Source organism: Pyrus communis, chromosome 3 (genome assembly GCF_963583255.1).
Source record: "Pyrus communis chromosome 3, drPyrComm1.1, whole genome shotgun sequence".
In the NCBI taxonomy this organism is placed as follows: Eukaryota; Viridiplantae; Streptophyta; class Magnoliopsida; order Rosales; family Rosaceae; genus Pyrus; species Pyrus communis.
In genome coordinates this window covers 17,403,800-17,416,772 of record NC_084805.1, presented here as the reverse complement: position 1 = coordinate 17,416,772, position 12,973 = coordinate 17,403,800, and the positions used below count along the sequence as shown (strand labels likewise).

General features: G+C 36.9%; 1 protein-coding gene, 1 long non-coding RNA gene and 2 pseudogenes across 2 annotated transcripts; 1 reads left to right on the top strand and 3 right to left on the bottom strand.

Annotated features, from left to right (window-relative positions):
* Nucleotides 1-810: 810 nt before the first annotated feature.
* Nucleotides 811-3,644, bottom strand: LOC137727277 (uncharacterized). Its single transcript, XR_011067780.1, has 2 exons — nucleotides 3,297-3,644; nucleotides 811-2,046 (listed from the first exon to the last, which is right to left on the bottom strand). It is a non-coding gene; the product is annotated as an uncharacterized lncRNA (long non-coding RNA).
* An 832-nt stretch (nucleotides 3,645-4,476) lies between these two features.
* Nucleotides 4,477-4,911, bottom strand: LOC137728326 (uncharacterized). Its single transcript, XM_068467142.1, has one exon. The coding sequence runs from the start codon at nucleotides 4,909-4,911 to the stop codon at nucleotides 4,477-4,479; it is 435 nt and encodes a 144-aa protein (XP_068323243.1).
* Nucleotides 4,912-5,945: 1,034 nt separating this feature from the next.
* On the top strand, nucleotides 5,946-6,539 carry LOC137728325 (probably inactive leucine-rich repeat receptor-like protein kinase At5g48380; annotated as a pseudogene).
* Nucleotides 6,540-6,992: 453 nt separating this feature from the next.
* On the bottom strand, nucleotides 6,993-10,403 carry LOC137728324 (UDP-glycosyltransferase 74E2-like; annotated as a pseudogene).
* Between the last annotated feature and the right edge of the window lie 2,570 nt (nucleotides 10,404-12,973).

Genomic DNA, 12,973 nt, shown 5'->3' with positions numbered 1-12,973 from the left:
TGGATGTTTTGGAATTTCTAACTATTTGGATTGAAACAATTTTGGTTTGGTATGTCTGTTTTGGATCTGTAATATATAGGTTCAAAGAGAATGATGTGATCTAGAAGTCTCATTATGTTGCAACGAGCCCAGGCTGAATTCAAGCGAATTATGTCATTTACCATCTTTTATTCGGATTTTAATAGTTTAGGACGTTTTCATATTTTTATATTTGTTTATTTTCTTTCTTATTTGGTTTTCCTTTTTTTTATTTGTCCTTTCCATTCGAGCTCCTACCAGTGTGCTTTATTTCATCGTGTGTCACGAAGATTGAAGTCAAAACAAATCTAACCAGTAATTCGTATCAAATCGTGTTTGCCAATAATTTTGTACTTGAAAAAGAGAAATTTTACAAAACATTGATTGTTGTTTTTTTTTTTTGTTGTGGGAAAAATACGCATTATCAGACTACTAGTTTATTGGGAAAGGGATCCTCTCCGGATCCCTTCCACCAAATCCTACCAATCAACAAATCCAGACATTTGAAATTTGATCCAACGGTTAAAGTTATTATAACTTTGAAACGAATCCCCTATTTTTAACCGTTGGATCAAATTTCAAAGGCCTGGATTTGTTGATTAGTAGGTTTTGGTAGAAGGAATCTGAAGAGGATCCCTTTCCGTTCATTGAATTGCACAAAAGAGGAACACAAATAAATAAAAGAACAATATTTGGATTTTGGGTTAAGCTGTCAATTGTCCAAGTCGTCCCTCATCTTTTTACAAAAAGGAATGACCTTAAAATGAAGAAATTATTGACTGCGACATATTCAATTTCGTCGTCTACTTATTTTATAACACCCTACTTTAGTCATTACTAACAACAGTGTCCGCGCGATATTGCGGGTTTTTAAACAGCATAAAACATGTAGAAAGTTATGTATACAACTCGGCTTAATTCAATCTATTTCCAACTCTGCCTAACTCAAGGAATAGATAAAAGTTTGTTTCTTACCGAAATATACAAATTTGAATGAAATGTATCAAGGAAGTATAGAGTGGAGCAAACCTTGTAATTTCTGTAAGGTGGGCAGCTGGAATACCAATAGTGATATAATTTGATGGAATCTGGTTGTAATCCAGCTTGGTTGTTCTTTGTAAATTTGTTGGAAAATGTACTAGTTGGCTTGAAAACAACAATCAAGAGCGTTGAACGAATCAAACCTAAATGATATCAAGTCCAATCTTAATTATGTACCAATGGTGAACTTATATTTCAGAGGCACCATGAAGCATAAAAGTTTAACCAAACAATGAAAATTCAGCTAGAAGTGTCAATGTTTAAACATTTGAAACGTATAGAAGTTTAGTGAAACAATCAAAACCCAGTTAGAAACCTCAATGGTTGAACTCACAAACTATGTAAGTTTATGTTGTACAAATTCATGCACATCATTGCCCTAAAACAACTGAAAATGCCAAGAAAGGTTAGACATACATAGGATTTTGATGCTAAAAGCAGTACCTGAAGTGGGCAAAAAAGTTGGACAGTGTAGTGGACTTGAGAGCTTCTCCATGAGATATAAGACACATCATTGTGGGCAAGAAATTCGGAATTTAGTGTTATGGTCGAGCGTATGGAAATTATATAAATTAGAAAGAGAAGGGGGACAGCTTGAACACATATTGGAGGAGTTTTGACGCTATCTTTTATCAAATAGGTGTAAAATAACTATTCATATCTGCAAAGAACATCTAATAGAAACTGAGAAAAACAAAGCAAATCAATTAAAAGAGTCTTATAATGTAGTTTCACACCAACACAATAAAACAGATTAGTAGAAAATGCTGTCAAAACAAAGAATAACAAAAAGAAAAAACATGCAAGGATCATAATCCAAAATCATTCAAGTAATTAATCCACATCAGAAATCACACAATACAAACCCAAACCAAAATATATCATGCGAGACATTTTATTTCTACCTTTGTTATTGCGTCTTTATACTAATCAATAGCAGAATTGCTTTCTTTTTGAACAATTTGCGAAGGTCAACTTTTTAAAAACCTGCAATCACAATATATAGTTTTAACACGACAAAGATAGAGGGAATTACAGTTTCAAGAATTTATAACAACAAAACAATTACCCCATAGCAATAACATTGATAATCAGAGACATATCTCTTAATCAAAATGAAAGAATACACATCAACAAAAAATGTTAAGTTTTTGTCCTTCCTGATCAATACACCTTAAAAACTAAGTGATACAATGAAAGTGAAAAAGAATAGCCAAAAGTGATGAAAAAAACAACAGTCCCAACTCTTGGATCGCCGATGATAACAGAGACCAACACCTGAAGAACCAGATTCAATGAGAAGGAATAGGGGGCAGAAGAAACGACCCAAGTTTAAACATCATAGAAAAGAAACTGATTTCAGTACCATAGAGTTTGATTTGGGGATGTCTTTTCTTGTTAGACTAAACATATAAACCAAGATCGTGTAACATGAATCACAGCCATCCAAACACAAACTGTAGTTCATAACCATTGTACAAAGTAGAACTCTTACCTGCAGATCCAGCTTTTACACAAACGCACAACCTCCCCAAAAACCAAAAATATGGAACGAAAATTTGGAGGCCAATTTTGTGAATATTTTGCCAAATAAAGCACGAAGGATTTGGGAGGAATGCAAGATTTTAGAAGAACAGAACACAAAATGAAGATGGATCGAAGCATAGATTGGCGAGAGAGAAAAGCCAACAGAAAGGTAAAGGGAAGAAAAAACCTAGTCGTTCTTTGTATTGCTTCTCCTTATATCAATGAACTATCATATTTCTCAAAAAAATATATATGTAATTATAGTAATGCAGGAGAACTTGGTCCCTTACATGATAACATTAGATGCTTAAACAATGAAAAACAAATGTTAAAAGCCCATATGCCTTCTCAAATTTTAAGATATCCATCTAAATGAAATCACACAAAATCAAGAAACAATTCATCAAAGCACTCCTGCTTTCTTAAAATTTGACACATTCATTAAAATGAAATCATACAAAATGAAACTTCAAAAACAAAAACACAAAGACACTTATTCAAATAAGAAATGCATACACAATTACGAAGGAGTGGAAGCAAGGAAAGCAAACCCAAACCAACAGCAGCCTTCCAACTCCTATCAAATCTCAGTGGAGGGAAATCATACCCAAACCAAACACAAAATCCGCTTTTAGCAGGCAAAGCCTGGATAACCTAGCACAACTCACCGCAAAACCAAACAACTCACACACAGGTGTTAGAAAACCAACCTGAGTTGAATAAAACTTGTTTGAACAATGATCTGAAGGTAGGCTGTGCCCAGGTTACACTAAAAATTCGTCAGAAGGCCGGCCAAAAACCCAGAATCACGACGGAAAAAAAGGAAAACACTCTGAAACTCTCGCGTCAGCGATCGCAAAATTAGAAAGAAAAAAAAATGTTTGATACAAATTTTATAAGATTTTGCAAAACAACGACAAATCAAAGGTTTACAGCGATGTAGAACCCCTTTGGAAACAGAGAACCCAAACAATCCCCCAAAAAAGAAAAACCAGAATCTGCAGTGAATATTTTACCAAAACTAAGAACAGAAGATTTGAGAGAAACTAAAAGCAAGAGCAAAACCTGGAGAGAAGCAGAGATTGGCGAGAGACAAAACACAAACCGAAGGGTAAAGCGATGAAAACGCAGTGGAATTGAAGAGATGAACGATGATCGACATGTGGATCAAATGGGTAAAAACGACTTTTGACTGTAGAAAAAGAGGAAGCAACACGTTCTTACTAAGCTCATCTCCATCCGAAGCATTTAGAAAGCCAGAAGACTAAAAATAGTCCGAAAATCATCTCCAACCGAGGGCTAGGTCAGAGGGTTCATGGGCCCCACAAAATCTGAAAGGGTCAAAGAGCTAAAGGGCTGGCTGGTTGGCCAGAAAATAGAGCAATCATGTTGGTTAATATATTTATGTCTGTTATAACTGATAGGATTGCTTAAAAAAAATATGATTCCAACTTCGGCTAGCCGTTAATTTTGAAAATTTTATTTTTTATTTACAAATTTTTTTTTCTATAACTTCTATTTTTAAATTCTATATTTTTTTTATAATTTCCATTTTACAAAATTTGTTTCATATTTTTTTAAATTCTACTTTTCCGCATCATTCCTAGGGTTTGGAATTGCTTGGACAAATGTCACCCACTTTGGGTAGATGCCATCTGCTAAGTAATACCTCATATTGTATTGACGGCCGTTGATGTAGTAGTTAAGTTGAGGTGCTTTACCTTCCGTCAGGAGATTGAAGAGGGGTGAACGCCTAAGAACTGTAATGTCATTTTGGGATCCAGGGCTTTCAAAGAAAGCATGCTAGATCCATGTGTCTTATGAAGCAACAACAATTGGCTTTCTCGACCTTTCGCTAAAGCCTCATTGCCATCCAGTGGGATAGTTCTTTCAATCCCAATGCATGCAGTCTAATGACCCTATTATGCCCGAAAACCCACGGTTTTCAGCTTTGCGAATGAGCCGATTCAGATCTTCTTGATTTGGCTCGCGGAGGTAGTCGTCTTTGTAAACCTGAACAATTAAGTCACATAATTGTTCAAGAGTATCAAGGCATGTAGACTCTGACATACCATGGGTTTCATCTATCGAATCAGCTAGGGAACCATAGGCCATCATTCGGAGTGCAACAGTAACCTTCTGATGAGGTGAGAAATCAGGACGGCCTGCTCTGTCCCACTTCTGTCTAAAGTATGGATTGACCTGCTGGACATTACGAAGTAAACGCTCGAAGACATGACGCCTCATCCGGAAGAGACGTCTGAAATCCTCTTCTGTGTACACTGAGTTGGGGTTGAAGTAGTTATTCATCAGATTAGCATGCATGCGTCATCGTTGTGTTTCGTGGTTTGTAAGAGCGACCAACAACAGAACCACCCCATTGAAGTTGTTCCTCAGTTGGCTAACACACCATGGCCGCAACCATGACTGCTGCTCTGTTTTGTTTGTTGCACCTTACTTGAACTTCTTCATCAGACTCCTCATCTTCTTGTCTCATTTGCTATTTGGAATTGGATGAGGACCCCAGTTGGAATCCGAAGAGGATCCAAAGTTGGAATTCATTGCAAACTTGAATTGAAAGAGATTCAATTGAAATAGATTGAATTCAAAGTTGTGTGAATTATAGCCCAATATCCACCATATTTATTACAAAAAAATTCAAATCTAACGGCTAGCTGACATCACTTAGTCGTTGGATTTGAATTTAAGTTGTAGTTTTTAAATAACAAATTATGTTTGGCCCTCCGTTAGAGATGGAGGCAAATACGGCCATGTACTGTTCATTAAAATATAAATATCTTGGAATGCCAGAGGGCTAAAATGAGTCATCTGGTCAGCCCTTGGTTAGAGATGGCCTAAGGGGGTGTAGTCAAACTCGGATTTGAGAGGATTTTAAAAGACTTTAAAATCCTAGTATAGTCAATTGATTTTAACGGATTTTAGAATCCATTCAAATCTTAGTGTAGTCAATTAAAAGATTTTAAAGGATTTTAGAATCCATCCAAATCTAAGTGTATTAAAAAAAAATTAAGATTTTGGAGGATTTCAATAAGTTGTGGATTTTGTGAGATTTAAGAGCAAAAAGTAGATATAACCAAGATTAAAAAGAATCCAACCTCACCCTCTAGGATTTCAAATCTTTCCACCACAATCCATTCAAATTCTTTAAAATCCATATGAATTTTGTAGGAGTCTTAAATTCTCTTAAATCCTATCAAATCTATCACTTTTAAAATCCTTTAAAATCCTTCTGTCCGGACACTATAGATCAATAGTAACACAAAACTGGGTTATATATACAATTCTCTTCTATTTTTATAAAAAAAATTCTCTTTGATATGGTAGTCGAGAAAAAAAACATGAACGTACAACCACTCTTGCATTTAACTTATGTCTTGACCATATGGACCTTAATTTTCTGGTTGAACTTTCTTTCCGAGTCAAATTTCTGGGATTTTAGCAACACCACCGAAGGCTTCATCTGCAAATTTCTTGGAATCGAGTGCTGGCACCCAAACGAGAACAAAGTTTTGAACATCAGGCTTTCGGATTTGGGACTAAAAGGTCAGTTTCCTCGGGGCTTATCTAACTGCTCAAGCTTAACTGGCCTAGATCATTTCGGCAACAAGCTCAGTGGACCTCTTCCTGAAGATATTGGCAGAATCCTTGCGTTTATTAGGACTCTTGATCTCTCATCGAACAGCTTCTCGGGGAAAATCCCCCCAGAGTCTTTCGAATTGTAGCCATCTGAATGTGCTTAAGCTTGAAAACAATGAGTTCTCGGGTGAAATTCCTGCACAACTTGCCCAGCTCAAAAGGCTCTAAACATTTAGTGTGGCCAACAATAGTCTTTCCGGTCCAGTCCCAAATTTCGACGGTCCTGTTTCATTCGGACCGGAAAGCTATGCGGCAACTCCGAACTCTGTGGAGGCCCGTTGAAGCCTTGCCAGTAGAAGCGTGGTACTACGGTCAAAGTTTGGAAGTCGAATGATGTAGTTATGGCAGCAGCTGGTTTTGGTTTTCCCCTTTTTTTTTTGTTTTTCCCTGCGAGCTGCTAGCAGTGTGCTGTATTTCATGGTGTCTCACGAGGATTTAAGTCGAAATAAATCTGATCAGTAATTCGTATCCAATCGTGTATGCAAATAATCTTGTACTTGAAAATGAGAAATTTTTCGGCGTGACTTGAAAACTATGCACATGATTAATTATTAATCTCGTAAACTTTGCAAATTTTACAAAACATAGATTGTGTTATTATTATTTTTTTTGTTGGAAAAAAATCCATTGCCGGACTACAAGTTCATTGAATTGCACAAAAAAGGTAACCGGATAAATTAAAGAACATCCATTTGTATACCCAAAGACATGAAACGCGTCCTCTTATTTTTCAAACACCAAAAGTAAACCTAGTTGTATACTAGTTTTGCAATGAACTCATCGATGTGTTTATCAGAACTTCCACCTTCATCCACTGCCGTTGTAGCCAACATTTTCCACTTCAAAGCGTTCATTCGAATTTCCGTGCCTCTATCCCCTTCCAATATTTCCCTCACACAACGTGCGATTTCTTCTTGTCTCACTATTCCATTCTCATCAGCTGAAGCTGTAAGCCCCATTTTCCACACATCCATAATAAACCTGGCATTGGTGCTTTGGTTAGTCCACTGCGGCACTGCCACCATTGGAACACCCAAACTCAAAGCCTCCAATGTAGAATTCCAACCACAATGTGTCACAAAGCATCCCACAGCCTCATGTGCTAAAACCTCCAATTGGGGGCGCCACGAGACCACGAAACCCTTCTCCGATGCCTCCTCTACAAATCCTTTTGGTAGCTTAGCCGCTTCTTTTTCTCTAACCACCCACAAGAAGTAGCTTTTGCTCCTCTTCAAACCCCGACTTAGTTCCTCCATTTGCTCAGCTCCAAGTTCTGCTAAGCTGCCAAAGGACACACATAAGCTACAGACTCTTTTGGCTTTGCATTTAGCCATTTCATACAGGCATCAGTGTTTGGATTAAAAAGACTAAAGCCATATTCTGTGTCATATTCCCGCCGCTTATCCAAGTACTTTGATGGTATGGTTGGTCTGATCGTCCTCAATGGCCAAAACTTTGCCATCCAATCCACCACCTATATATGCACAAACAAATCAAAACACCAAATATAAGCTTGGAATTAAATTTAATGTTTGTAAGCTCAATTACTCTCTTTTTACATGAATTCAGTTTCATTTCATTCGGAAAACGCTCTCTTTTTCTTAACAATGTCTTTGTCATTTGATCCAATAACGAACTTCCATGAGATAGGAACAACTTTGATAAATACTGATAACTCTCTGTTTGAGTAGAATGAAAAGAAAATCCATTAGATAATGAACTATTGGTTTTGTGCCATCTTTGCGATGAATCAACAATTCAAAGCACCTATCTTACATATTCTTGATTGTTTTGTACTTAAGAAAAAAGTTAAACTACTTAGTATATCTATCCTCTCCAGGAATGAATTTGGAAAAGAAAAACCATGAAAATCGTTCAATTTAATCATGATGTTGCACATCACTACTAAAAATCATTTAATTTGTCAAAAAGTTGTCACGCTAGAGGTTACATGTTTCTCTTTGCACGGTTCCTGTGATCAATACTGTGTTTGTGTCAATTATTTGTTGCATTGGGCACAATACATAGTGCCTTATATTGAATGGATACTACTTCACCCTATTAGTGTTTAATGTTGTTTAACGAGACGCAAACTTCTCATTTGCGTCCTTAATTTTGTAATTAAAGCCCAATTTTTTGGTAGTGTATATGCACAATCCCAACATGTTTATTGATCAATTACCTCTTCTTCCAGCTCATAAAATGTGTTGCAGAGGATCCAATCAGCTTTGTCAACATTAGAGAACTGATCATCCACAACCATCTTGAAGAAAGCCGGGTACGACCCAAAAGCATGGATGAAAGAAGGCATGTCTGAGGGCTGAAGTGGTGGCAATCCAGGAAGCAGAATTTCACAGTCAGGAGGCAGATGAAGTTTGAGCAGTCCTTGTTGGACATGGTAGTAAATGTTGTCCACTGCACAAGACTGAGTGAGAAAAACTGCCCCAACAATTCCAAACTTTTTAGCAACATCAAGAGGTCAAGGCATGAATGCATCATAAACAATACAATCAATGGGGTTCCCTGAGCACGAAAGCTTTTCGAGAAGCTCGATCAATGTATTTGTCCCTACCTTCTGAAAGCTGTCCAAATAGGCTTCAGTGGTTTCAGCTTGGAGAATCCCACCTTCGTCGTAGCTGTCGGAAATGGTTTCGAATGCAATGGAGGTGAATGGTGATCTATGCATGGTGCTGTGGAAACGGTGAGTAGTGACGAGGGTGATTTTTAGTCCTTTGTGTTGTAGAACCTTGGGGGGCGTTTGTTGCGCCGGACTATCTCGGACTGGATTAGCTTCAAGGACTAAGCTGGACTGGCTTAGACTAGACTAAACTAGACTAACTTAGTGAAGCGTTTGGTGCAGTATTGGACTAAGAAGCTGGATAATAACAAATTCTAATATTATTTTATTTAATATATAAATTATTAATATTTTATTATGATCTTATCTTTTTCTCCATCTTTTCCTACCATTTCCGTCCCACTCTTTTCCTCTTCTCTCATCGTCCCACCCTCTCCCTCTTTTTGTCCTCTCAGACCTCTCAATTCATGTCTCTTTCTCATTTCTGGTCAAACTCTTTATTGATTCCAGTCTCTATTTCTCTGTCCTCCCTCCCTCTCTAGCTATACGTTGTTCGAACGGAACCTCACGGCTCCAATTTCTCGACGAGTTGCAGGTTTCCTGAGGTGTTTTTTGGCCAACCCTCATTAAATTGGATGAAGTTAGCATCGCCAAAAAATTCATCACCATCCCTGGACCGAGATCTTAGCTTTGCATGCTCGAATTTGTGATGGATTTGAAGAAGCCCAAACAGGCCGAGACTTCCAGGCCATTTTTCGGCCACATTCGACCACATTTTGGCCTCGATTCAAGTAAAATCGTAATCTTGTCACTCCCAGCTTCAATTTGGTATATTTTATATGAAAGTTAGTTGTGAAATGGATCTGAAAGAGAGTCGGGAAGTTAATGATTGATCTAAATGACCGGCGATGACGAGGAGTCTGTCAGGAGTGGTCGTTGAGCATGACAAGGACGAGAAATAGAGGATAGTCTTAGCTAGTCCCATGGTTATTGGGGGGTCTCACTAAGACCTCTTAGTGAAGGGTTTTGTCCATGCTAGTCCCCTTTAGTCTCATTAATGTTAGTCCCAGCATGGAACAAACACAGTATTGGACTAATAGCTAGTCCAGTCTAGTCCAATCCGAGTTAGTTGGAGAATTGGAGCATGGGATTTATGTGGCCTTGGGATGGATAGGGCAACACCAAGCAGTGAGCCTTGTCATCTCTTTCTTTTCCATTTCTCTTTCTTTTCCTCTGTTTTTCCTATGTTTTTTGCTAGCCAACAGGATCCTCTCCGAATCCTCTTTGTGGGATTCGAGGATCCTCGTGCAGTCAATTTTCGTTAGATACTGTTTGTATTCAATTTTAAATAAAAAATTTTAAAATTATTTCTAACCGCAAGATGTATAATGAACGGATACGATTCACTGATCTCCGAAATTCTCACAAAAATGATCCGGATTCTTTTGCTAGGGTTTTCAATTCTTTGCTGTACTCAGCAAGTTATATATACTCGGTATTAATTGTATGCCTCAGTTACCAATGTTAAGTCAAAATACCAGTTTGCGTTTATAATCCGTCTAAAAGTTGAACGTGAGGTCATCGCATGCAAGAGCAAAAGTACACATGAAATGACATATTTTCATGCATGAGAGCTAGAAGTCCAACTTTTCAATAAAACTTGGGCTATATACTTTTATCGAGAATGGTAATAGAATCCACTATATGTGTATTTTTTAACGAAACATATACATGAAAGCGCAAAAATACACATGAAATGACGTATTTTTACCATGCATGAGAGCTACCTGTCCAATTTTCAAACAAAACCTGGGCATCAATCTCGAAATTTGACTGAGATTGGTAATAGAATCCACCACAAGTATCATTAATTGTTTCTTATTTCATATGAGAGCTGGGGGTGATTTGTGCAATTTTCCTGTCAAAATGTTTAAAGAACCGTGCCCTGCACTGGGTTGCAAAACTCCGAGTGTCAAATATTTGTGTGACGGTGACCACACAGATTGGATTAATGAATCTCAATCTTAGGATAAGGGATAGTAAGAAGCAACAGAACCTTGTATGAGAGAAATTAATAAGGAAGAGGGAGAGAGAGAGAATAAATCCAAAAATTGCCGTCACAAATGGAAAATATTGGTCAGTGGACAGGAAGGCAGTGAATGATGAGTTCGTAGCAAAACGGACTACGTGATAGTTTTGAGTCGGTTGTAGTCAATGTTCATCAGGTTCAAGCTGTGATATTTTGGTAGATATCCGAAAATTTTCCTATTAGAAGTAACTAGAAATTGATGCCCGCGTGTTGCTGCGGGATTAAAAGAATTATAAATCATAGTTCTATCTCTATCTTTCCAAAAGTATTTAAATTGAATTTCTATCAACAATCTGAAACAACATAATTGTAAACATAAAGTTAGGTGATCTAATGGTTAAAAACTATGTAAACCACCTAGTAGACATCAAAAAATAAAATGTGCATGAAAATTAAGGACTTGATTTACCTCGAAGTTCACAGGATTAACTTAAGTAAATCTCCTCCTAAGATCCTTAGATGTTATTTCTGCTATGTATACAGGTATGGTAGAGCAGTTATGTTTTTATTTAAATATTTAAATATATTTATGTTTTGTATAATTACCAATATTAAAAGTCAATTAATTTTGGCTTAAGGAGTTATCTCCCCTCAATATGAAACATGCAATTGAACCATTTTAGTTTTAATTTTCAGTTTGAATTGATTTTTGTTTTGTCCCGTTGTGGTTTTTATCCGTTTTGATTTCAATTGCCATTATTCCTTGCGGTTTTGATTTCAATTGCTTTGATTGATTACAGATTGCAATCTCAACGTATTTTTATTATTATAATATATATTTATATATACACACACACACCAACATATATAAAAAGATAGAAAGATACAAGTCATGCAGATGCAAAGAGGCTAAGAGAGAAAGAAAAAATAGTTTTACCTATTGATTTAATAGCAACATATCGAAAGGGTGTAAGTTTGAAGGTTCTTCCGTTGTGCAAGGAAGAACCTTATTAGAAGAAGAAAGTTCTGTGCTGTTTTATCCTGAGGACGACGTGGTGTTTGTGAACTGCTTGCACACTTTGGGTAGAGCTGCGAAACGTCTTAAAGAGAGCGACTTAGTCCGCGACTCATCCCAAGAATCATTCACCACTCAAGGCTTCTACATTTTTCGGGTAACTTCATTCCTTTCTATTTCAGTTTACAACAATTTTAAGACGGATTCAATCTGCCATGCATTATAAGGAAAAATCTGCTTCTCAGGAAAATCTTTTTGAAGAGCAACTGATTGCAATGACATCAGAAATCAATGTAGTTGATGGATCCGAGGGATGGTGGGTGGACACTGGCACTTCTTGCCATGTTTGCTACGATCGTTCCTTTTTCAAGACCTATTCTGTGGCTGAGGGAAGGAAGGTCTTGTTGGGTGATTCGCACTCAACTGATATTGCTAGTACTGGAAAGGTGGAGTTGAAGTTCACCTCTGGAAAAACCATGATACTAAAAGATGTGGTGCACGCTCCGGCGATAAGGAAGAATCTTGTCTCGGGCTTTCTTCTCAACAAGGCTGGATTCACTCAAACGTTTGGAGCAGATAGGTATAATCTTACTAAAAATGGGGTTTTTGTGGGAAAGGGATATGCTACTGATGGAATGTTTAAATTGAATATTGATAAAATGTCTATTTCTGCTTCCATGTTGTCTTCTTTTAATACTTGGCATGCTAGACTTTGTCATGTGAACAAACGCTTGGTTAAGACCATGAGTAACTTAGACTTTTTACCCGACTTATCATTGAATGATTTTGAAAAATGTGAATTTTGTAGTCAAGCTAAAATCACTAGAACTTCGCATAAATATGTCAATAGAGAATCTGAACCACTTGACTTAATTCATTCTGATATATGCGAATTTGATAGAGTGTTAACTAGAAATGAAAAATGTTATTTTATTACCTTTATTGATGATTGTTCGAATTATTGTTTTGTCTATCTTATGAAAAATAAATGTGAAGCTATTGACATGTTCAAAACTTTCTTGACTGAAGTTGAAAATCAACTTATCGTAAGATTAAAAGATTTCGTAGTGATAGAGGACAAGAATATGATTCCACTGAATTTGTTAAT

What these genes read in the sequence shown, in the direction of transcription:
- LOC137728326 (XM_068467142.1), bottom strand. Translation starts at nt 4,911, where the DNA reads ATGCATGCTAATCTGATGAATAACTACTTCAACCCCAACTCAGTGTAC.